This window comes from Littorina saxatilis, linkage group LG12 (genome assembly GCF_037325665.1).
Source record: "Littorina saxatilis isolate snail1 linkage group LG12, US_GU_Lsax_2.0, whole genome shotgun sequence".
Lineage (NCBI taxonomy): Eukaryota > Metazoa > Mollusca > Gastropoda > Littorinimorpha > Littorinidae > Littorina > Littorina saxatilis.
This window is the reverse complement of record NC_090256.1, coordinates 36,364,200-36,388,423: the sequence shown is the minus strand read 5'-3', so window position 1 is coordinate 36,388,423 and position 24,224 is coordinate 36,364,200. Positions and strand designations below refer to the sequence as shown.

General features: G+C 44.4%; 1 protein-coding gene across 1 annotated transcript in view; it reads right to left on the bottom strand.

Annotated features, from left to right (window-relative positions):
• The window catches only part of LOC138981853 (polypeptide N-acetylgalactosaminyltransferase 14-like), an 89,873-nt gene that overhangs the window by 12,263 nt on the left and 53,386 nt on the right, over positions 1-24,224 (bottom strand). The window contains exons 2-3 of the mRNA XM_070354962.1: positions 10,957-11,126; positions 5,475-5,582 (exon numbers count right to left, since the gene is read on the bottom strand). Of these exons, the coding sequence (XP_070211063.1) occupies positions 5,475-5,582; positions 10,957-11,126 (278 nt within the window). The remainder of the gene's footprint in view (positions 1-5,474; positions 5,583-10,956; positions 11,127-24,224) is intronic.

Genomic DNA, 24,224 nt, shown 5'->3' with positions numbered 1-24,224 from the left:
GCTTTCATAATTCTTGTCAAGCGCACGTTGACGTTAGAGCCAAATGGAAAGTTGCGAGTCAGCATTTCACGTGTTGACCTTGCAGCCAAGAAAGTGAAGTAATTACGAGGTATAGTTACTGAACCCAAATGTACCGTGGTTTCTGTACCAGCTGCGAGATGTTCTGGTTGAGGCCGTTCTTGTCCAGAACGTAAAACAAAAATACTGTTAAGAACCGCCATTGCAGAGAATTCATCCGCTGTGGCGTCCAACAAGAACTCTTCTTGTCCGAGGATTTGTATCGTGCACAAACTCGTATCGTGCACAAACTCGTAGCGTCGGCATCGTCATCGACAAAGTAATGTCAGATCAGAATGCACGTGATTTTCATGCTAAAATATACTTTTTTGTTTACACATAGACCGTTTTTTTGCCTCAAGATGAAAGAAACCACTGAAACAAACAACCCCTACTATCATTAGCAATGACCATACAAAGACCGCTTTTGTCCTGGAAAACAAGGTTCAGGAAAAAGGGAGAAAGGGAAGGCAGATTTTCCAGCTAGAACTAAAATGAATATTTACACATGGACTGCTATCTATCCCCCTACGACAGAAAACAAGCAAGCAATTTCTAGAATCATTAGCAGTTGAATTGCCATCACACAAAGAACATGTTGTCCCAAGTACAAAACTGACAAGAAACAGGTTGAAAGGGAATGCAGATTTTCCGGCTTAAAAATTGAGTCAATAAGACACAGCCAGCAGTGTTAAAAACTACGAACACGCGCCAACGTGGAAAGTGAGATGTTGCATTTTTCTTCCGTTTTCCCGACTGCCTGCTTGCATCACTTAGCATAGTGCCCTCGTAACAGGAGGAATGAGTGGCAACGCACAGCGACCACTTAAAACACTCCCTCCTCTCTCCTTCTTCAACCCTTCAACTCCAAGAAATTGCCGGTAGAATTACGAGGGGTGGCCCAAAAAAGATGCACACTAATGAAGAGAAGTGAAATGGTAAAGGGAGTTCAGAGTATTTTATTGCGTGTTTGGATGAAGGGATATTCAAGGGGAAGGGGTGGGGGAACACACTGAGCAGTATCGGGTGCAATCAGTTGTTTGAACAGAACAAAGATTAATCATTAAAGAAATAAAGAAAGAGAGAGAGAGAGAGAGAGAGAGAGAGAGAGAGAGAGAGAGAGAGAGAGAGAGAGAGAGAGAACGAGAAGTCTGAAGTCTGAATGTTTTAATGAGTAGGCCTTGGGCCCTTTTCATGGAGATGAGCACATCTCAAGCACCAGCATACAAATGCACATAGTAAACAAAAACAAGAACATCCTAGAGAGAGAGAAGAGAGAGAGAGAGAGAGAGAGAGAGAGAGAGAGAGAGAGAGAGAGAGAGAGAGAGAGAGAGAGACAGAGACAGAGACAGAGACAGAGACAAAGAGAATAATGTGCGCGCGCGTGAGTGAGTTTGTGTTCATGACTGTCTTGTCAGGGTATCCGCGTCAGTGTGTTAGTGTGTGCGTCCAAGAGTTAAGCTTTTTGGAATAGAGCATGTAGAGGGTGTCGTTATCTGTTGCTAGAAAGCAGAAATGGGTGTAGGGATGGTGGTTGTGATAGGGGAGGGGCAGGGAGGGGCGGGGATTGAGAAGGGGGGGGGGGGGTGAAAAGCGAGCTTCCAGGCTGCTTGCAGTTTTGCTCCTAGCCTGTGGTGCGGGTAATGAGGCAGAGAGCAAATGGAGGCTACTCAGGGATGATCGCCTCTGATCGATAAAACACTTCCTGCGGCCAGTCGGGGAGAACCAAGCGAGGCAGCATGGGGTGTGTGTGTGTGTGTGTGTGTGTGTGTGTGTCACAGTGGGGGGGGGGGGGAGGGGGAGGGGGGAGGGGGAGGGTGCATGTGAATATGTGCGTGTGACACAAAAAGAAAGAAAATAACTAACCCTGTTATAGCATCAGCGCTTCAGGCACAAGTTGGCTTAAAATGGGTAGTCGACAAAATGTCTTGGACAGTAATGTAGAATAGCTTCCTCGGGAAATGATGAGCTTCAGTTGAAGGTGTCTTAGGGATACAAAGACAGTCGAACCAACTGACCATGTTCGGAAATACCTCCGTCGGGTTTGTATGCGTTGTGAAAGAGTGAATACCAATGCTTTTAGTGAGACAAATAATCCACATCTGCTCCTTGTCCGAGTGTTTCAGACACACCCCTCACTAGTGACTGGCCCGTGTATTGTTTGTTTCAGTAAACGCAAGAGGTTTCACTTTTTCATAACTCATAAACACCCGACAGAATCATTTCCGGATTTCGTCTTGTTTGGTACGACTCACCCTCACCCTCACCCCACACAGAACTGAACAGGGAAGGTTGTGGCCAAGCAAGTATTCTGTGAAAAGTTTAAAACTTCGAACCGTACTGACTTTATCTTAATGATCCGCTTCATCGTGTGTTAATCATGTTTGTCTCACACACTGTCAATTTATTTTTTAGATTTTAAAAGTTAGGTCCAGCGCCATAACAATGCGTCCGATCCACACGGGTCTATCACACGAAATAAATTCGTTGACAAATGTCTCACTCTCAACGGAAAGCAGCCATGATGTTACCTGGCTGTGAGCGTTCAAATCGAAGCATTTTTGCACTGTAAGTAAAAGCTCGAGGAGCTCTGTGATCAGAAACAGATGGTTTACGGGAGACGGAGTAGGCCTTTAAAATATTATGAGAGACGACGAAAACAAATTCAACGATGATTCATTTCATTGCATTATTTTAAGCGGCCAGTGAATCTGGTTATTCACAAGTTTCAACCCTTGCAGTCTCGTGGCCCGCAGAGATAATCTTAAAACTGTTTTGACGGCGATGGGGCAATTTTGAAGGAGATGATGTCATCTTCAGACGGTTAGACTGTGCCAGCCAACCCACCAAGCTCATCAAAATCAATTCTTACTGTCCGAAAGCTTCACCGCTCGTCCACAAAGACCTCGAGAGACACTAAAGCCGCATTCAGGGAGTTAAAAGGAACGTCAAATGCAGCAAACAGAAAGAAGGCGGCTAATTTGAGGGAAGAAGACATGGCAATGATTCATGCAGCCCCACCGCTGAGATGCGCCCAGCAAAGGCCGCGGGGTCCCCTTGAAGGATGAGGGTTGGAGGGTCGCAACCTGGGTGTCGCGGCGTTGTGGGTACAGAGGCAGTTGCCGAGACTGAAGGACCCAAACATTTTCTTCACAGAATCAGAGAGTTGAGGCGTAGTGGATAGCAGTACAGAACGTGACTGACTATTAGGGTTTAACGTCCTCTTGACATGTTAGCCTATATCGGGACAGGTATTAATTCGGACACCAAAGAGAGTCTGCACAAAGTTGACTCCGATAAATAAATCTCTCTCCGGCGAACAAGGGATTCAATCCCATCCATTGATAGCGACGAACTCTGGTTACAAAGACAGCGCGCTACCAGCTGAGCTACGTCCCCGCCCGTACATAACTTGCAGCCGAGAGAGGCAGTAGCAGAGATCGAAGGGCCCATGCATGTCATCCACAGAACCCGAGAGGCGAGGTCTAGCGGATAGCAGTACAGAACATGCAGTAGAGATGAGGGTAGCATGGACGGCATGCAACTTTAGCCAAAACTTAGCACTGCACTGCAGCTGCTCCATTCCCACAATCACATGTCTTCGGTTTTGTTAATTAAGAATAAGAAGAATAAGAATAAGAATACTTTATTATCTCATAGAGAAATTCAGGCGTGGTACATAACAATAATACAAACAGGACATTGTTTTTACATAAGACATATAGCACTATATAACAGGGCAGGTTATAAACACACCTCCCACATACCTTTCTGGCCATTCCTTGCATTGTGCTTACGCATTCAGTCATGAACACATCCATGTCTCACTTACACATCGCACACATGGACATTCTTATACGCTCAACTTACCCATTCACACATGGACATTCGACCACGCTCCACTTACACATTCTTATACGCTCCACAGACAATTTTCAAGATATTTGAATTTAAGCGTTGAAACCAACCTCTACATCTAGTCGCAGGTAGACGTACAACACTGTGTCCTTCAATTCCAAGGTACAGACCACATTAAGCTCAATCGGCCGAAAAACACCAACAATCCGAGTGCGGACAGACAGACGAACTGACAATCTTATACACCCCAAAGTGATGGGGGTGAGTGGAGCGGTGCTCACGCAGACTGGAGGCCGTGGTGTGATGATGTAAATGAAAAAGGACAACAACACAAACACAGAAGAACCTGAGTAGAATGGAGGTTGGTGTCCGAGTACACCCAACTAAATGAACAGCAAGTCTAGGCCACGGACATCAGAGGACGACACACTGAACGGACCCTTGAAGCTGAATGGTCGGCAGCGCGAGCGGAGCGCGTGCAATGAAGGTGACTGTGACAGCCAGGGTGGTAATCACGCACTAATCAGATGCCGCACTCTTAATGAAGCTCAATCCAACGATTCACGGTCCCCCCACTTTGCTTCGGGCACCAACAGACAAATTGTAACTCTGTGAAACGTCCTGCAGGGAGGGAGGGTGATTGGATTAAAGGAGCGGACCACGTCAAGATGGCTTGCTCCCAACAAGGCTCGCGGTCCTTTCATCTGGCACCCAGTGTTATTGAACAGACAGCCGGCCATTCTAGTTTCTCTTGAAGATTTCGATCAGGACACGCCCGCTACAACTCTTTGTCCTGTCTCAAATAGTTTTCTTTAAGGGGAGACAAAACATCGTGGTTTTGGGGGGACCTCAGTTGCATGTATGAGATTCGTTTTAAATAACAAGATTCGTTTTTGTTGATTTTTTGGACGGGTAATCTACTCGTGGTCACAAACAGAGATTTTTCCCGAGTAGAACAAAGCGTTGGTGACATACACAACTATTTTTCTGTCTGAAGTGCAGTTCTTTGAAAAGGATTCTCGTTCGGCAACTTACTGATGCAGGATTTACTCCTGGTCACAAACAGAAAATATTCTACAGCATAGCTGTGGTGATGATCAGTATGCCTAGGCACACATGAAATGTGATAACATACAGTCCAGATTACGTGTATGCATTTATATATCAAGGTGGAGTGAGGGGGGAGGGGGTGGGTGGGACAGGGGATGAAGCGACTGCCGTCCATTTTTTCCGATACAGTCGAACCTGTCTACAACGACCACCTGAGGGACTACCCCAAAGTGGTCTTTACGGACAGGTTGTGACTTGGATCCATTTAGGAGGTCGTAATGGGCAGGTGGTCGTTCTCAAGATGTGGCCGCTGGGGCAGGTTCGACGTACTGTCAGTGCTACGTACTCTATCTACATTCGCTTACCATGTCGAGACCCGTTCACTATTTTCGCACTGGCCATTCAAGAATACGTCTCTTGGCAGGAGCTAGACTGTTGCAATTCACAGACACATACAAACGACAGACAAAGTAGAAGCGAAACCTCGAGATGAATAAAAAGACTCATACCTAGAAGTCTTGCCCGGACAAGTCCTTGTCGTCCCTCTGTTCGCAACAGGCGTAGCTTCCCTTGTGTGGCCTCCTGACCTATGACCTCCAAGATGCGCTGTGGGTCACCTGCAAACAAAAACAGAATATTCATCAATGCAGCAAGATGCGGCGATAGAATGCATTAACACAAAGTGCCGTTTCGTGTCGTTCTGTGAGAGAGGAGAAAGACACGGTCCCACTGAAGACGGGACTGGTCATAATGAAAGCCATTCTGTCAGGATCCCTGATCATCTGCACTGAATCAAGTAGCATCTTAATCAAGGTTGCCAGTCGTGTTGCAGTCCATTTGACTACATTGGCTCCAGGGTAGTTTCAGTCACGTCCTCATCAAAAGTGTCCAATCTTGTTGCAGCGCACTTCACGTGACTGCATTGACCCCTGGGTCGCTTTAAGATACTGGTCCACTTAGCATTTATCTTTTTGTCGCAAATAAGGACATACAAGTAAACAAAATAACACAATTATCCCACAGATGTCTACATACATCTTGAGGGTTGCCAGCCAAACGAAACTTTTTGCGGTTTGTCAGTTCTCATCTCACACAAAAAATGTATTCAACATTTTCTGTGATCACGTTCTGGACTTGAAGGCTGTGTACAGCATTCCAAAATGGACTCAAATAACATATTTTACAATTTTCTTTCGTAATCAAACAGAATGCCCAAGATAAGAAGATAAGAAGAACTCGCTCTCGTCGAGACTTATATATGATCACTTCCATGTACCGTAGGCTTTTGACGTAAATAGTTCACGTGCGCGACTTGATCGAGTTCTTTATCCTCGCTCGCTGTCCCGCCTGTATAATGATACAAAAGAATTTTTTTTTTTTAAATGCAGTTTTCGACTCCTTGCAAGAAGTCAGTGCAACTTGGGTTTTTTTCTTGTTTTTTTTTCCAATTGATAGATGTCTGAGGCATGACTGAAAGCCCTAGATCCAAGAAGTCCAGTAAATTTAAGTCACGTCAAAATCAAGATTAATGTTATCAATCTTGTTGCAGCTAATTACAACGCGATGTTTTTTTATGAAAAGTTATCAGTTACGTGACTGCACTGACACCAGATCATTGGGACCGGGAATTCCCGCTGCCGTCAAGTGAACTGCAACGCCACTGATAACTTTTCATAAAAAACATCGCGTTGTAATTAAAGGACAGCATAACTTTATAATATACCCGAAAGAAATTTGGCCTGGGGTCAACGGATTCACATGAACTGCGACGCGTTTAGCAAGTTTTGGTAAATATATGGCTTTGCCCTAAAAGGATGGGAAAACTTTCTTCTTGGGAAACGAATTACTCTTGGCACGTGCAGCTACTCTTGACAAGGACAAGGGAGTCAGGCTGAACTTACAGTGTAAACATAAACACACAAACTCGTGCTTTCAGTATATTATAGACATTTCTCCTCTTACACAAGAAACGACAGGCCCCTTGAGTGTGTGAAGAGGCTGAGGACTGTGCACGCCAAGTCTGATCCACATAGCTGTAAACACATTCAGCCCACACTCTGCACAGCAACCAGCTACTGAGGCAAACTCCTCATTCTCATAGAGCGAGAGAGAGAGAGAGAGAGAGAGAGAGAGAGAGAGAGAGAGAGAGAGAGGAGAGAGAGAGAGAGAGAGAGCGCGTGCGTATGTGTGTGCGTATGTGTGTGTGTATGTGTGGGTGTGTGTGTGTGTGTGTGTGTGTGTGTGTGTGGATGTGAGCGTGTGTGTGTGTGTGTGTGTGTGTGTGTGTGTGTGTGTGTGTGTGTGTGTTGTTGTGGGTGTGTGTGCGTGGTTCTGTATGTGTGTGTGTGTGTGTGCAGGGCCGGATCTGGGGGGGGGGGGGTTCCTGGGGTTCCGGAACCCCCCCCCCCCCCCCTGGCCATCCAATGTACCTCTCAGAGAAAAAAAATGTGGACTTTGGACCCCTGCCTTCAGCTGGAACCCCCCCCTCAAACGAACTTGGTCCGGCCCTGGTGTGTGTGTGAGTGGTTCTGTGTGTGTGTGTGTGCGTGTGTGTGTAAACACGACAGCTTAAATACGTTAGGAATGACGAGCAGATCCATAGCGATAAGAATTCAACACTCATCAATGTCAGAATTGCCATGTGATGAACGATTACGCACATGACCACGTATCTGTCTTATCGACCTCCTCCCTAATTTTCCCATTTCTACTACACCCCACCCCATTACCCCGCCCACCCCAACCCCACCACCCCTTATCCGCACACTCCAACCACGTTCCATCTCCAGTGGACGAGCACCACACAAATCGTACATGCATCATTGATACTATATCAACAACAACACGCCCAATTCCGCTCCCTCTTCGGCCCCAACCCCTCATCCCACCTACCCCACCCCCCTTCCCCCACCCCGTCCCCGTAGCGCCCATTCGGTTCCAATGGGCCACACGATGAATCGCATCAATGCGCATCATTGATGCCGCGTCAACAAATGTCCCCCCCTCCTCCACTCTCTTCACCACCAGCGACAGCGACAACGACCCCATGAGAGCGAAAGCAATGTGGCCTGTGCTGACAGAGTCGCATGCGACCACCTCTACCCCAAACGGGCGACCCCCCAATAAGCGATCCCGGAGTAGGCGATGCTAATCTACTCCTGAACACACGGCGACACCAGTGGTTGGACACTTCTGCGAATTTTAACAGACAGGAAGGCACAAGGAAGGGAGAATTGCTAAATGCACAGACAGAAAGATGATTTAACTAACAAAACAAAATAAATAAAAGAATAAGGAAAAAGAAACAACATTTGAAAAGAAAAACTGTTGTTTCGATCGAGCTCAGAAACTCATGCCCATCGAGCGATCCTGCCATGGCGGAGTCGTCCATTTTGGGTGGTATCAGTGGAACTCGACTCGTTCGGTTTTTGCTTGCTGGGTACACAGCGCGGGCTGCATGAATCATCGCTAATCCAATCTAAGGCTGATCAGCACGCTGCCCGCCCCAATTAGAGCAACGCCACGAGCATACAATGCTCCTCGTCATTGCCCGACGAGATGGAAGAGGATGGAGAGGGAAGTGGTGGGGGTGGGGTGGGTAGAATTGGGGGGGGGGGGGGGTTGTGGAACGTTGGGGGTGGGGGATGGGAGTGGGAGAAAGCGCTTGTACGAGAACTAAGAAGAGATTTTTTTTTTCATTTTTTTTTTGGGGGGGGGGGGGGGGGCAGGGGAATGAATGGGGATTGGGGTGGGGAGAGACTCTTTTTATATTTAGTCAAGTTTTGACTAAATATTTTAACATCGAGGGGGAATCGAAACGAGGGTCGTGGTGTATGTGCGTGTGTGCGTGTGTGTGTCTGTGTGTGTGTGTGTGTGTGTAGAGCGATTCAGACTAAACTACTGGACCGATCTTTATGAAATTTGACATGAGAGTTCCTGGGTATGAAATCCCCGAACGTTTTTTTCATTTTTTTGATAAATGTCTTTGATGACGTCATATCCGGCTTTTCGTGAAAGTTGAGGCGGCACTGTCACGCCCTCATTTTTCAACCAAATTGGTTGAAATTTTGGTCAAGTACTCTTCGACGAAGCCCGGGGTTCGGTATTGCATTTCAGCTTGGTGGCTTAAAAATTAATTAATGACTTTGGTCATTAAAAATCTGAAAATTGTAAAAAAAATTAAAAATTTATAAAACGATCCAAATTTACGTTTATCTTATTCTCCATCATTTGCTGATTCCAAAAACATATCAATATGTTATATTTGGATTAAAAACAAGCTCTGAAAATTAAATATATAAAAATTATTATCAAATTTTTTTTTTCGAAATCAATTTAAAAACACTTTCATCGTATTCCTTGTCGGTTCCTGATTCCAAAAATATATAGATATGATATGTTTGGATTAAAAACACGCTCAGAAAGTTAAAACGAAGAGAGGTACAGAAAAGCGTGCTATCCTTCTTAGCGCAACGAATACCCCGCTCTTCTTGTCAATTCCACGGGCACTGCCTTTGCCACGGGCGGTGGAGTGACGATGCTACGAGTATACGGTCTTGCTGCGTTCAGTTTCATTCTGTGAGTTCGACAGCTACTTGACTAAATATTGTATTTTCGCCTTACGCGACTTGTTTTTTATTACTGGGACTGGGACTACATTGAAATCTGGTCAGGACATGTTTTGGGAGGCAGGCAAAGAGTACTGTTGACAGACACACGCACTGCAATCAGTTGTAAAAATGTTAAGCAATTTTTTCTAGAGACATTCTTCTAAGAAGCCATTAAAAGGCGGTGTTTCAACCCGTTTTTAGTGAGTAATGAGACAAAACACGGGACATTTCAGGAACTCCTCAACGCGTTGCCTTCAAACTGTCGGATAACGGTCGAGCATAAAATGATTGCTCAGATGTTGATCTTGAACTCTGTACCAAGTCGGTCAGCTGTCAAACCAGTATGATTTGGAGACCAGTTAATGGAATCTACAGAATTAGTATTCGATAGTGGACAATGCTATATGGTTTGCTTACACCACAGAAAAATACGTTTCTATGCGTGTGTTGCGTCGAAAACAAAAGAACGACACAGCACCAAAGCAGAGTCAAGGGACCTTGCATTGGATACATGCGCCAATGCAATAGTCTGAGGCGGGGTATGACGTACTTGACGTGAGAGTGACGTATTGCGTGACGAGGCCAATCTGGGGCAGCGAGCGGTCCCCATGCAATATTCAGGGCCGGCTCACATGCCCCGGCTGCCCATCAAATATTCATCCGCCTGTCGTTTCCATGCCTCGTGCCCACTGTACCACTGTCCGGCGTCGGACATTTGTGGCACCAGCGGTCAATTCTATGACTCTCACGTCCATCACTCAAATCCCTCTGTGAGTGACTCATCGACTTTTCTGCATGCCAAACGATGGTCAACAAGTTGTAGTGCAGATGAAGGTGTCGCGGTTTTCTCAGGGGTGGTGGTGGTAGGTACCAATTAATCACAGTATGTACCGTAATCGGAAAAACCTTATTACTCCAATCATTAGCTGATATCACGTGTTCAATCCAGTTATACACAGTGAGTCTTGTATCAAATGAAAGTGCAGAGTCTTAGGAACACAACGGTACCAAAATCAAGAGTACTGGTCAAGTCACAAAGACGCACGAAGTAATTGAAAACGGCGACTGTCGTAAGGGTGGCTACAGCTCATGTTTTAGGGTTGCGTACTTGCCCAAACCATTACCTTTACTTCGCTCACACCTTCTTCTTCGTCGTCCGGTTGGAGGGGGCCATACTCTCTCAGTAACTATTCAATCAGACTCTGAGCATGCCCTCCGGCTCCAGACCTTCATGAGCCAGAGATTTCAAAAATACAATACTGTAAGACAGCCGACATTACTCAAACTTTCATTCTATTCAAATTAAGCACATTCCAAAGCATCACTATCCTCTAAAGGCTGTTACGGTTTAATTCTAAATCATCAATGACACATGACGTACCTAAGGTGCTGTTGTCATCCACCACGATGACGTCACGCAGGAGGTGTGACGGGGTGTGACGTAGCACGCTGTAGACAGTACGGCGCAGCACGGAGGGCGCCTCGTTGTGCGTGCAGATGACGACACTCACTGGACCTACGTCACTCACGTCAGGCATCTGCCGCGGACACCTGCAACAGAACAAGACACAAACATAATTGAAGTGATACAATCTAGTAAAAAATAAAACGAACACAAAACTATCTCTCATCGCCCCAAGAGCTATACATTTCAGGTTGGGGGTTGTAATTATGTGACCACACAATAGGGATACCTTAGAAATAAACGTTTGAGCGCTCAGCTACTCAAATTGAAAACGGATGTGTTTTGAGTGGGCATTCCAGCATTCATAATTGTCGTCCTACCCTTCGCCCCTGAGTGTTCCTTGAGATACAGATTTGAAATTGAGCCGAGAGCCACAGAGTTCGTTTTGGGCCTCTCTCTCTCCCTACCGGCACGGTTGACCTAGTGCTAAGGCGTCCGCCCCGTGATCGGGAGGTCGTGGGTTCGAACCCCGGCCGGGTCTTACCTAAGACTTTAACATTGGCAATCTAGTGCTGCTCCGCCTGGCGTCTGGCAATATGGGGTTAGTGTTAGGACTGGTTGGTCCGGTGTCAGAATAATGTGACTGGGTGAGACATGAAGCCTGTGCTGCGACTTCTGTCTTGTGTGTGGCGCACGTTAAATGTCAAAGCAGCACCGCCCTGATATGGCTCTTCGTGGTCGGCTGGGCGTTAAGCAAACAAACAAACAAACAAACTCTCTCTCCCTCCCCCTCTATCTCTCTCTCTCTCTCTCTCCCCATCCACCCTCTCTCTCTCTCCCCACAGCCCCCCTCTCTCTCTCTCTCCCAATCCCCCCTCTCTCTCTCCCCTCCCACCCCCTCTCTCTCCCCACCCCCCTCTCTCTCTCCCCCCATCCCCCCCCCCCCCATTCTCTCTCTCTCTCTACATATAATATAGTACAACATACTGGTCTTGCTGTTTATGTCCATGATTCCATTGCAAAGTTTGTTAAGCGCAGGGCTGATCTGGAAGTGAACAGTATTGAATGCCTTTGGCTTGAAATTTCTTATAAGAATTCGAATTCTTTTCTCCTCGGCTTTGTATATAAAAATCCCGCATCCCATTCAGCTTGGTCTGACGATTTTATTGATTTGATGGATAACATCAAATGTAATAATCGTAATGTTTTGTTACTTGGTGATTTTAACATAGACTTGCATAAAACCCAGACAGCCTGGCGCTCAGTTACATCTCTCTTTGGATTCCATCAACTTGTGAACACCTCAACCAGATTGACTGATACAACATCAACGTTGATTGACCACATTTACACTAATAATACCTCCATGGTGTCAAACGTGAAAACTGTACCTTCAAGCATCAGTGACCATTGTTCAATATTTTGTTCTTGGTCGTTCAAGTTACCTAAGCCGGTGCACAAGGGCCATACAACTATTGAATATAGAAGCTTTAAAACGTTTGATGAAAGTTGTTGCTGACGAAGCGTTGGGCGCCCTTTTTGATATATTTTATCCTATAGTGGATAAGCATGCCCCACTACGTCACCACAGAGTGAAATATCCATCTCTTCCCCCATGGTTGACGGAACAGATTATAGAAGCCATGTCCCTGCGTGATTTTTACAAAGCAAACAACATGAAGTCTGATTTTAAGAAACAAAGGAATAAAGTGACAGAATTAACACGTCAAGCAAAAGCAAATTATGTTAATACATTAATCGAGGACAAGAAAGATATTGCAACTGTTTGGCGTGCTGTTAATAACATTGTAGATAAATCTAAACAGAACTCAAATCCGTCTGCCACAACCATCTTCCCTGAAGATTTTAATAACCATGTTTTGTCCCTTGCCAATAGGCTAAATGAATCTGCAAAATGCGACAGTCCTGATTCTGACATTGAAGTCTCTTTCTCAAAATTACATGATTTTTGTAATCAGAAATGTAAACCAGACAATTTTTTTTTACTATTCCAGACATGGCAGTGCATGAGGTAGGGAAGGTGCTAGAAGGCCTTGAGAATAAAAAGTCCATGGGTCCTGATAAGATTCCTCCTTACTTGACCAAACTAGCTCTACCATATATTGTGGAGCCACTCACCTATGTGTATAATCTCTGCATAAAGCAAAATACTGTACCTAGCTTGTTAAAAAGAGCAAAAGTAATTCCACTCCATAAAGGCGGAAATTTATCCGACCCAAATAACTTTAGACCCATTTCCTTATTACCCATTTTATCCAAACCATTGGAAAAACATATTCACAAACATTTGCTCGCGTACATAGAAAGCAGAAACCTTTTCCATCAATTTCAGTCTGGTTTTCGAACAAATCACTCTTGTCACAGCGCCCTTACCACGCTATGCGACACCTGGTTGTCTGCAACAAACCGATCTGAAATCAGTGGTGCTGTGTTTCTCGACTTTAAAAAAGCGTTTGATCTTGTTGATCATTCAATTCAATTCTATTGAAGAAATTACAGTTGTATGTCATAAACATATGTTCAGTGTGTAACTTCTTTGCTTCCTATTTACATGACAGATCTCAATATACTGCCCTAAACTGTAAAATATCTACTGAGGAGACTGTGAAATGCGGGGTGCCTCAAGGTTCAGTGCTTGGGCCGATCTTGTTCTGTCTGTATATCAATGATCTGCCACTGCACATTTCTGATAGTAATGTAAGAAGTGATTTTTTTGCTGACGATTCTTCTCTTCATGCAAGTGGAAAGTCTGTTCCAGTAATAGAGTCCTCCCTTCAAACAGCTTTAAACGATGTAAATAACTGGTGTAGTGCTAATGCTATGCTTGTCCATCCAATAAAAACTAAAAGTATGGTAATTGCAACCAGACAAAAACACCAGATTTCTCCACTCAAACTAAATCTTACTATTGGTACGCAATCAATTGAACAAGTTCAACAGCATCGCGTTTTAGGGGTAATTATTGATTGTGAATTCAAGTGGCAGGCACAATTACAGCATATTTGCAAGAAAGTAGCCAAGAACGTTTTCCTCCTATTCAAGTTAAAGCAATTTACGGACAGAAGGACTCTGGAAATGTTCCACCATGCTCATGTAATGCCTCACATTAATTATGTTTCGACGCTCTGGGATGGCAGCAGTGATGTCCACTTGAAAAAGTTAGACTCTCTCTATCGTCGCTCGGCCAAACTCATCGTAAAGGATAATGCATCAACTGATATGAAATTAAAAATGCTTAACTTTCTTCCACTGGAAAAGCATCTCAAGTTAAACAAAGCCATTTTCATGCATACATTGTATTACGGTAAAGTGCCGATTTACATTACATCATTATTTAATAAAGCTACCCACAGATATGGGTCGGTCAACTTGATCCCACCGATTCCACGAATTGACCTGTATAAGACCAGTCTTGCTTTTTCGGGTACTTCAGTTTGGAATTCGCTTCCATCATCCTTTAAGCACTTAAAGTCATTAAAAAGTTTTTAAAAATGTGTTAAAAACCACTTAATGTCTGAGTAGTTTAACGCCTTTTGATTTACCACACTTAGTATTACGTCAAAGATATGCTGTGCATTGTATGTTCTGAACATATTTTTGTTGTACTATTGCTACATGTTCGATTGCTACCAGCTTGTATTTATAATTACCTGCATAGTATGCATTTGATTTTATGAATAACCACATATGTATGCTCTTCATGCCTCATCTTCATCATCATCATTATCCTCATCATCATCGTCATCATCATCATCATCATCGTCATCTTTATTATCACGTGCTGAAGTTTTCCGACCTCCTTTTGTTGGTTAACTTTTTAACTTTTTAATTTTTAATTTTTTAATTATATAATTGTGTGTCTATGCGTCCCAAGGACAGATTGTAAGAAAAGGCGTAGCCTTAAATCTTAATCCCTGTTAAATAAAGCTCAATTCAATTCAATTCTCTCTCCCCATCCCCCTTCTCTCTCTCTCTCTCTCCCAATCCCCCCTCTCTCTCTCCTCTCTCTCTCTCCATCCCCCCCATCTCTCTCTCCCTATCCTCCCCCCTCTCTTTTTCTCTCTCTCCCCGACCCCCCCTCTCTCTCTCTCTCAATCTTAATCCTTGTTAAATAAAGTTTAATTCAATTCAATTCAATTCTCTCTCTGCCCATCCCCCCTTCCCTTTCTGTCTGTCTGTCTGTCTGTCTGTCTGTCTGTCTGTCTGTCTGTCTGTCTGTCTGTCTGTCTGTCTGTCTCTCTCTGTCTCTCTCTCTCTCTCTCTCTGAGTACAAACTCATACACCAGTGTAAAACGGCAGGGCTGAGTGTTTTACACCTGTAGAAGCCCAACAGGGTGCGCAGTGACGGACGGCCTGGACATCAATTTGCTGACGTGAGGTGATGGAAGAGTAGACTTGCCAGGACTACCTGGACTTTCACGTGCAAGGTACAAAGACTGATCACCTGCCAATGCCTTCTACGTTTCGTCCGAGTTCAGACAAGTGCGCCCACCACCATCCCTCTCAACCCATGGGTTCTGCCGCCGCCCTCCCCGCCCTCCCCTCCTCCACCCCCCACAACCCCTTTCACTTGCACTCGGCCATCTTTCTCCATCTTTGTCTGTCTGTCCGTCTGTCTGTCCGTCTGTCTGTCTGTCTGTCTGTCTGTCTGTCTGCTTGTCTGTCCTATCTCCCTCTCACGTACTCTCTCTCTCTATGTCTGTCTCTCAATCTCTTTGTTTATGTCTCTGTATCTCCCTCTCTCCCCTCCAGTCTGAGAGTGTGTGTATGTGTGAGTGTGCGTGTGTATGTGCGTGTGTCTATCGGTCTGTCTGTCTGTCTAACTGTCTCTCTCTCGCTCATCTCTGAGTGTGTATGTCTGTCTGTCTGTCTGTCTGAACGTATGTACGTCTCTCTGTCTGTCTGTCTGTCTGGCTGTCCCTGTCTGTCTGTCTGTCTGTCTGTCTGTCTGTCTCTCTGTCTGTCTCTGTCTCTGTCTCTGTCTCTGTCTCTGTCTCTCTCTCTCTCTCTCTCTCTCTCTCTCTCTCTCTCTCTCTCTCTCTCCTTGATGGTTGATCGACGAGCAGTCAAGTGAAAACCACACTGTCTTGTCTATCACCTGCAAGATGCAATGTCTGTTCACCTGGTAATGACAATCTTGGTGTTCTGAACATCCGTCTTAAATTCAGCCGTGGTGCCGTTCATCATTAGCTCTTTCTCCCCCAAATCCTCCCCAACCTTCTGCTGGCCGCAGGTGTCTTGACTCGCGTGCCCAGCGCGTGCGTGCGTGAGGGTGCGTGCGTACGTGCGTGCGTGTGTGCATGCGTGCGTGTGTGCGTGCGTGCGTGCGTGCGTGTTTGTGTGTGTGTGTGTGTTTAAAAGAAATACAGACAGAGGGGAAGTGTCAGTGTGAACTATGGTGACTGAGTGTGAATGTGAGGAGAGGGCGGAATTCTTTTTTTACATTTAGTCAAGTTTTGCTTAAATGTTTTAACATAGACGGGAAATCGAGACGAGAGTGGTGGTGTATGTGTGTGTGTGTGTGTGTGTGTGTGTGCGTGCGTGCGTGCGTGCGTGTTTGTGTGTGTGTGTGTGGGTGTGCGTGTGTGTGTGTGTATGTGCATGTGTGTGCGTGTAGAACGACTATCGAGAAAACTACTGGTCGCAGGTGTCTTGACTCACCGCTCCCACCCTCCACCCTTCTCTCTCTCTCTCTCTCTCTCTCTCTCTCTCTCTCTCTCTCTCTCTCTCTCTCTCTCTCTCTCTCTCTCTCTCTCTCTCATTCCTGGGTATGATATCCCTAAACGTTGTTTTGATTTTTTCGATAAATGTCTTTGATGACGTCATATCCGGCTTTTAGTGAAAGTTGAGGCCGCACTGTTGCGCCTTCATTAATTTTTTCAACCAAATAGTTTGACATTTTGGTCAAGCAATCTTTGACGAAGTCCGGACTATGGGATTGCATTTCAGCTTAGAAACTTAAAAATTAGTTCATTAGTTTGCTCATTAAAGTTGTCCTCTCTTCACCCTCTCACTCCATTCCCTGCACTGTATAGCTAAAGAGATCAGACGTTCACCCTGACTATAAAGAAAGGGTGTTACATCAGTGGCAAGGTGATGGGGAGCAAAGAGCAGCCTGGCAGCTGTAAGTTAATTAGCCATGGCGGCGAAGCCTGAGCCTTTGAAAAATTGGAGTAAAGGGAAAGTTTTAAGTTGTGTTTACACGCACGTCTTGCTATACCCAGTTTTAAAAGCTTCGTTAAGAGCTTTTCACAGTAGACGTAGATACCTATATATACTAACCATGTGAGCAGCTAAAAACACGGCTGGGCTATAACTTCGTTTTCTTAGAGTCTAAAACAAAATTAAACTTTGCTAAGAATTCCTGGCAGGACCCGAAATAAGTTGCCTGCGAGTTCAACTGGTTTTTGTTTTGGAGCACAATTTAGTATATGTAATGCGTTTGTACATCGAACATCCACAGTTTGTTAGCAACTTTACCTCAACGCCTTTATGAGCCGATGCGGATTTTGTAGTGGCGCTTAATGTAAAGGCCCGGTCACACAGCCCATAAGTCGCGTGTACGCATGAATCACGCACGAAATTCGATCCCTACGCGATACATGCGCGATTTGCGCATTTCATCATTTTGTCTGACGTGGAACCTCCGTAGTTGTCCGCCGATGTTCGCCGGATCGGCGCTTTACGCGATTCCAGGTTTTGAGCAGCTCAAAACTCGGCTTCGCGTAAGAGTTTACGTAGTATTGCGCTGTTTTACGTAATTTCTGCGTAGTTTGCGTAGTTCTTACGCGAACAATGCGCGAAATATGCGGGGAATATCAGTGATCGTTCGCGAAAATGTTGCTGCTATCGCGTTCATCGACGACTTTTCACTGACGATTAGCAAACATATGACGCATGTTTCGCGCTTGTAACACCTACGTATCACTGAAAATCACTGAAAATTGTTCCTTGCGCAGTTCATGCGCGAATCATGCGCGATTCATACGCAGTTCATTAGTGATAGTGCGCAGATTATACGTGGTTTTCCGTGGACCTTTGCGTGCCTATGCGCAGTAGTGCGTGCTTTGTTAGTGATTTTTGCGTGATCTTTCCGTAGTTCTTGCGCAATTCATCGGTGATTTTCATCGCGTAAATCAGCGAAAATGGTCAAATTCTCGACCGACAAGCACGCACAACCAAATTTTATGCGTGATTCATGAGTTTATGCGACTTTTGGGCTGTGTGACCGGGCCTTAATACTGCAGCACAAAATCAGCACCAAACAAATGTCTTCTTTGCACAGTAAGAAGCCAAACTGTTGATTTTTGGTATTTGTCCTAAAAGAAAGGATGCCCTTATTCCACGTCAAAGTGTAGATGCTTTGTTGTATTTTTGGTATTTGTCCTAAAAGAAAGGATGCCCTTATTCCATGTCAAAGTGTAGATGCTTTGTTGTATTTTTGGTATTTGTCCTAAAAGAAAGGATGCCCTTATTCCATGTCAAAGTGTAGATGCTTTGTTGTATTTTTGGTATTTGTCCTAAAAGAAAGGATGCCCTTATTCCATGTCAAAGTGTAGATGCTTTGTTGTATTTTTGGTATTTGTCCTAAAAGAAAGGATGCCCTTATTCCATGTCAAAGTGTAGATGCTTTGTTGTATTTTTGGTATTTGTCCTAAAAGAAAGGATGCCCTTATTCCACGTCAAAGTGTAGATGCTTTGTTGTATTTTAAATTCTAGTCTTTACGGAAAGGGAGGTGTCTTTAGGATAACGTGTTATTTCGTTAGTTCGGCATCAATGTGAACAGTCCCCTAAAAAAATGACTCAGTGACGATGGAGCGGCACGTGCCTCAACACTTTATCTGCTGATGTCTCACCGTACTTACGTCACTGCTTGCCTATAACCTTCTACCCCGCCTTCTTGACAAGCCCGCAATACGTGTGCGTGTGTGTGTGAAATTCTTGTGGTTTTTGCACATAAAAAAGAAAAACGAGTTAATTTGTGTGATGTAACACACACACACACACACACACACACACACACACACACACACACACACACACACACACACACTGTCACAAGCTCGAATCATCCTCAGCACGTGCACCTGTTCACAAGACTTGCCCAATGAGTCAGTAATGTTGAGGGGCAGCGTTGCTGGGACCCGTTATTAATTCCACACCAGTCACGGCTCACTGCGCAAAGCTCCTCTGATCAATCATCACATAAGCCAGCAGTCAACATCTCAACACATACACACACTTATTCCCCCCTCTGCTTCTTTACCTCTGTAAACTTGTAGGGGTAGTTATTTTTCGATAATGACCCAGCAACCAAACAAATAACGACCCAGCAACAGCCTGAATCCTCGATAGTGCAATGGGTTGAGAAGTTGTTCTGTTTCGGTACTACTTTTTGCGACTGAAAAGTTCCGAACGCTCTAACGTACGAAGTATACATCTCTGGAGCAAACAATACAAACATACCGCATTTAAATTAACAACTACAGGCCTGAACACATGAATCTTCATATAAAATCCATGAGTTCGGTTGTTTTCTGAATCTAGATTTGCCGTGCTCAAACATTCATCACAAGCAATTTCCCGCAAGGCAAGTAACTCATACTTTGTCTAGCGACAAGAGTAGTTCCCCTTCTTTTCACTCAGTTTCTTCGACAACAGACTGCAATCCGACGGTCAGTTTTCAACAATATTTCATTTAATAAACAGATCACACGCAACCAAATGCACACATCTCATCAATTTAAACAACATAAAGCGGTTTCATACACTATTTTCCCCAGAAAACTGAACTTCATACAGTTTTTAACGTTGGAACACGGGTGCAAAAGTTCGTCTGCTAGTCCCATTTGACGAAAGAACATTATCCTAAGCGATACCAAAACATATACAGAACACACAATATCTGCCTTTGCTGCCACAGCAGAATAACAGCATATCTGTGTACTTGATTTTAGTCCAAAATAGGAAAACTGACAAGAAGTGTTAACAGAATGGAATGATTTGCACGGAACTATACAACCGCGCATTAATCGATCGCCTGCGCAGGTTGACTGGTTGAGTGAATAGGATTCGATCAAACTTTCGCAAAAAACCTCCTCTTTTCTTTGAATAACTGAAGAAAGGAGGAATAAAGAGGTTACACACCTCGTCTCAGTGATTATAAAAAATAATGGTCTCAGTTCGCGGTCATGAAAAAGCTCGCTAAAGCTCGCATTTTTCATGATCCGCTAACTTCGACCATTATTTTTAATAATCACTGAGACTCGGCGTGTAACCTCTACATACACGCTCACACACACACGCGCACGCGCACACACATAAAAGCGCGTGCATTCACACGCAGATATATATACATACACTTGCACTCTCTCTCTCTCTCTCTCTCTCTCTCTCTCTCTCTCTCTCTCTCTCTCTCTCTCTCTCTCTCTCTCTCTCTCTCTCTCTCTCTCTCTCTCTCTCTCGATCGCTTTCATTATTTCATTTAATCAGATTCCTTGCCAATGTTAATATCAGATTGAAAGAGTGAAACAGGGAGACAGAGACAGAGAGACAGACAGAAAGACGGTGAGAGAGCAAGAGAGAGAGAGACAGAGAGAGAGAGAGGGAGAGAGAGAGAGAGAGAGAGAGCGAGAGAGAGAGAGCAAAAGAGAGAGAGAGAGAGAGAGAGAGAGAGAGGGGGGAGAAAGGGAGAGAGGGGGGGAGCATTACGCACACTCAAGCATTGTTTTCTTTTCTTTGTCATGGTCATTTCAAGGAGAAAGTCACAATCCTCTGTTCGCAGTTCTGAGTCGTCCTCCGTACGATTACCGCACAACACACACAATGCACCCGGTTCACCTCTCAGCCATTAGGCGCACGGCACCCAGGTGCAGCTCCGGAGATTTGACTCGCTCATTTCCATGTAAATGCCATTTTCTTCCAGGGCTGGGTTGACGGGCAATTTATTGATGTCTCAGACAATGCCTGGGTCCTGCCATGCCAATCAAACGGCCCGGGAAGCGTCAGCGAAGCGTGACGCAAACTGTCGTCTGCTGAGTTCAATCCCAGAGGTGCTGCATGAGTCAATCCGGTACGTGCACATTGATTGTCGGGAAGCCGGGCGAAGTCAACGGAACAGGGCGAGACGGCACGCTCTTTTCATTGTTGTTCGATTGTCACGAGCACTATTTGAAAAGTATTTAGATGGAATGATTGACAGCTCGTGCGCTTCAATGAGAACCAGAAGCCCATGATTACACTTGGTTTAAACAATTTATCCCCGAGTACGCAGTAGGAGGGTCCTGCAGACTTTAATTGTGTGTCTGTGTGTCTGTCTCGACGTAACAGCTTATTGCTGGGAAACTACTGGGCGCAGTTCGTTCAAAAGTTGATACACTAACTTGATAATAGGTCCGATTGATCGTATTAAAACTTCATAATGTTACCTGGGGCCTAAATGGCAAATGATCCACAAAAACGACTCTTAACGGAGGGCGTGCTTTGCGTGCTTTGCGTGCGTGTACCACTGCGCGAGGACTACAGGCATTTGAGTTCACTGGCGAATGTCAGATTTGTTGGCTTGGAGGAAAGCGTTTCCGACTATGGCCAAAGGGATCCGGGTTCGATTCCCGGCATGGGCGGTCTATTTTTTTTTTTAATTCTTGTTTACTATTGTTTATTATGAACGTTTTAATGTTTTATTTTACTCTAATAATTTTTTTAATTGTGTAAAATAATTAAAAATTGGGTTTTTTTTGTTTTTTGTTTTTAATCCAAGTGATCCTGGTGGAAAGCGATTCGTCTATGGCCAAAGTGATCCGGGTTCGATTCCCGGCATGGGCGGTCTATTTTTTTTTTTTTTTAATTCTTGTTTACTACTGTTTATTATGAACGTTTTAATGTTTTATTTCACTCTAATACTTTTTTTAATTGTGTAAAATAAATAAACATTTATTTTTATTTTTTTTTTAAATCCACGTGCACAAGACAAAAACTTTCATACTGGGGGAGCGAGCCAGTCTGAAGAGTACTCGGGTCCAGCGCCAGCGTTTTTTATTCAGATAATTACAGATAACAATGCTGCATACAATCAATTGAATAAATCATGGAGCACAACAAGGAAAGCTTACGCACGTGCTCTTAAAAAGCAATACGATAAGGGGATTTGTAGAAGGTGACAGAAAGGAGAAAAACAATGATCAAACTGAAGTTATCAACAACCATTACTTTCAGTCGACGCGTGGTTATGCGTCGACAAAGACTATGAGGAGCGATAGCTTGTAAGATGATAGGCGGCGTGTGTGAGAACGTAAATTCAAGGAAGCTGGGCAGATCTGCACTTATAATGCTCGATTGTCAACAGCATTTAATGACAACTATTAGACCCTAAGGCTATTTATTAATAAATGATTGATTGACAGCTCGTATGCTTGAATATCCGTTTGTTTCTTAGATCTACTAGTTAAAAATTCACGCTGATTTACCTTGGATTTGCTTGTATAAGCTACATGCTTGAGTACGGATCGTTAATGGCAGATATTGTACATAATTATGTCAAATATTTAAATTGAATAAAGTTGTGTTTAAACGAATTCACGCTGCTATTCAAGGGGCTGGTAACCAAACAGAATGGTAACCACACTTCCCGTTTTCCAATGCTTTGTGTAGCTCGATCCGTTTCTCGACCAGTTTTCTGGAATTTGATACCGTTGCGTTTCTTCTCTAAGCTTTCTTCTGATACCAGGCCAATCGTGAGTAACGAGGTGACAAAGGCTCACGAAAGTAGGTAATTAGTTTTATCCAATCAGGTACATAATTTAAGAAGTGAAATGCTCAGTGTAACTTGCATGCTACAGCTTCCATTACATTCAAAATGCAATGCATTGCGAAGACTCAGTTCATCAGAATTTCTTTTTAAAGCGCGGAAGCTTCAGTAAGATTATATGAGTGTCACTGACAGCAACACTCAAAACTCAGCTAACGGCCGGTACACTTGCAGCAAACAATATAGAGAACACCCTCTTGCAGACTAGTACTATCGGCGCGCACATGTATGAATACATGTATGGGATCTTTGAAGACAGTAGGGGTTCCTGTTGCAGGCAGATGGCTATCATACCAGAAAAGCAATGTAACCTTTCATTCCACACCGTGACTGACGTGTATGTGTGAAAGAATAGACAGGGGTATGTACATGGGCTGACACAATCGCTCAATCTCGGGCCCACTTAGCGCCGGCTTACCACCGCCGTAAAGACTTACATGTGTGCACGTGCTGCACGCGCCTCGTCATAAACGTCACAGACAGGCAACAAAACACGCGTCGTCACATTCACGGGTCTAAACAAATGCAGCCTTTGCAGACAATATCGTATGCATCAAAGAGCTATAGGTGTGTGGATCAATGCAGGTACAGTGCTGGTGGCACGCGGCCGATGTAGATGAGTGTTGTTTCTGTAAAAAAAAAGAAAAAAAAAGACGATGTTCAGAAATCGTCGATCTTGTTTTTCACAACACAAAATAATCTATAATCGTATAAGTTTTTATTATCAAGAATTGGGTAGGGGGAATGAAAATGAAAATGGAAAAAAATTATGCCGAAGCAAATGAGTGTTCTTTTCTCTTTGAAAAAAACCGATGTTCGGAAATAACTCTGTCAGGTTTGTATGGGTTGTAAAAGAGTGAATACCCTTGCTTTTACGGAGGCAAACTTTCCAAATTGGCATTATAGGCGTCACTAGCGAGGGGTGTGTCAGAAAAGTGTGGACAACGATCATGTGGGGAAAGTTTGCCTCAATAAAGCGAGAGTATTTACTCAGTTTCATAACCGATACAAACCCGACAGAGTTATTTCCGTAGTTCATGTACTGTGAGGATGATTGTTCCCAATACTGGATTGTGCAAACCACGGATGCCGGTTCGGTACCGAAAAGCAAGGCTCTTGGAATCAGAAGAGGTAACCGTTTTAATTTGTTTTGAAACCCCTGTCTGCGGCACCAACATTCTAAACAACACATCAAAGGGGATTCCTTGTAACCCAGACCCTTTGCGGAGATTTGTTTGTTTGTTTGTTTGCTTAACGCCCAGCCGACCACGAAGGGCCATATCAGGGCGGTGCTGCTTTGACATATAACGTGCGCCACACACAAGACAGAAGTCGCAGCACAGGCTTCATGTCTCACCCAGTCACATTATTCTGACACCGGACCAACCAGTCCTAGCACTAACCCCATAATGCCAG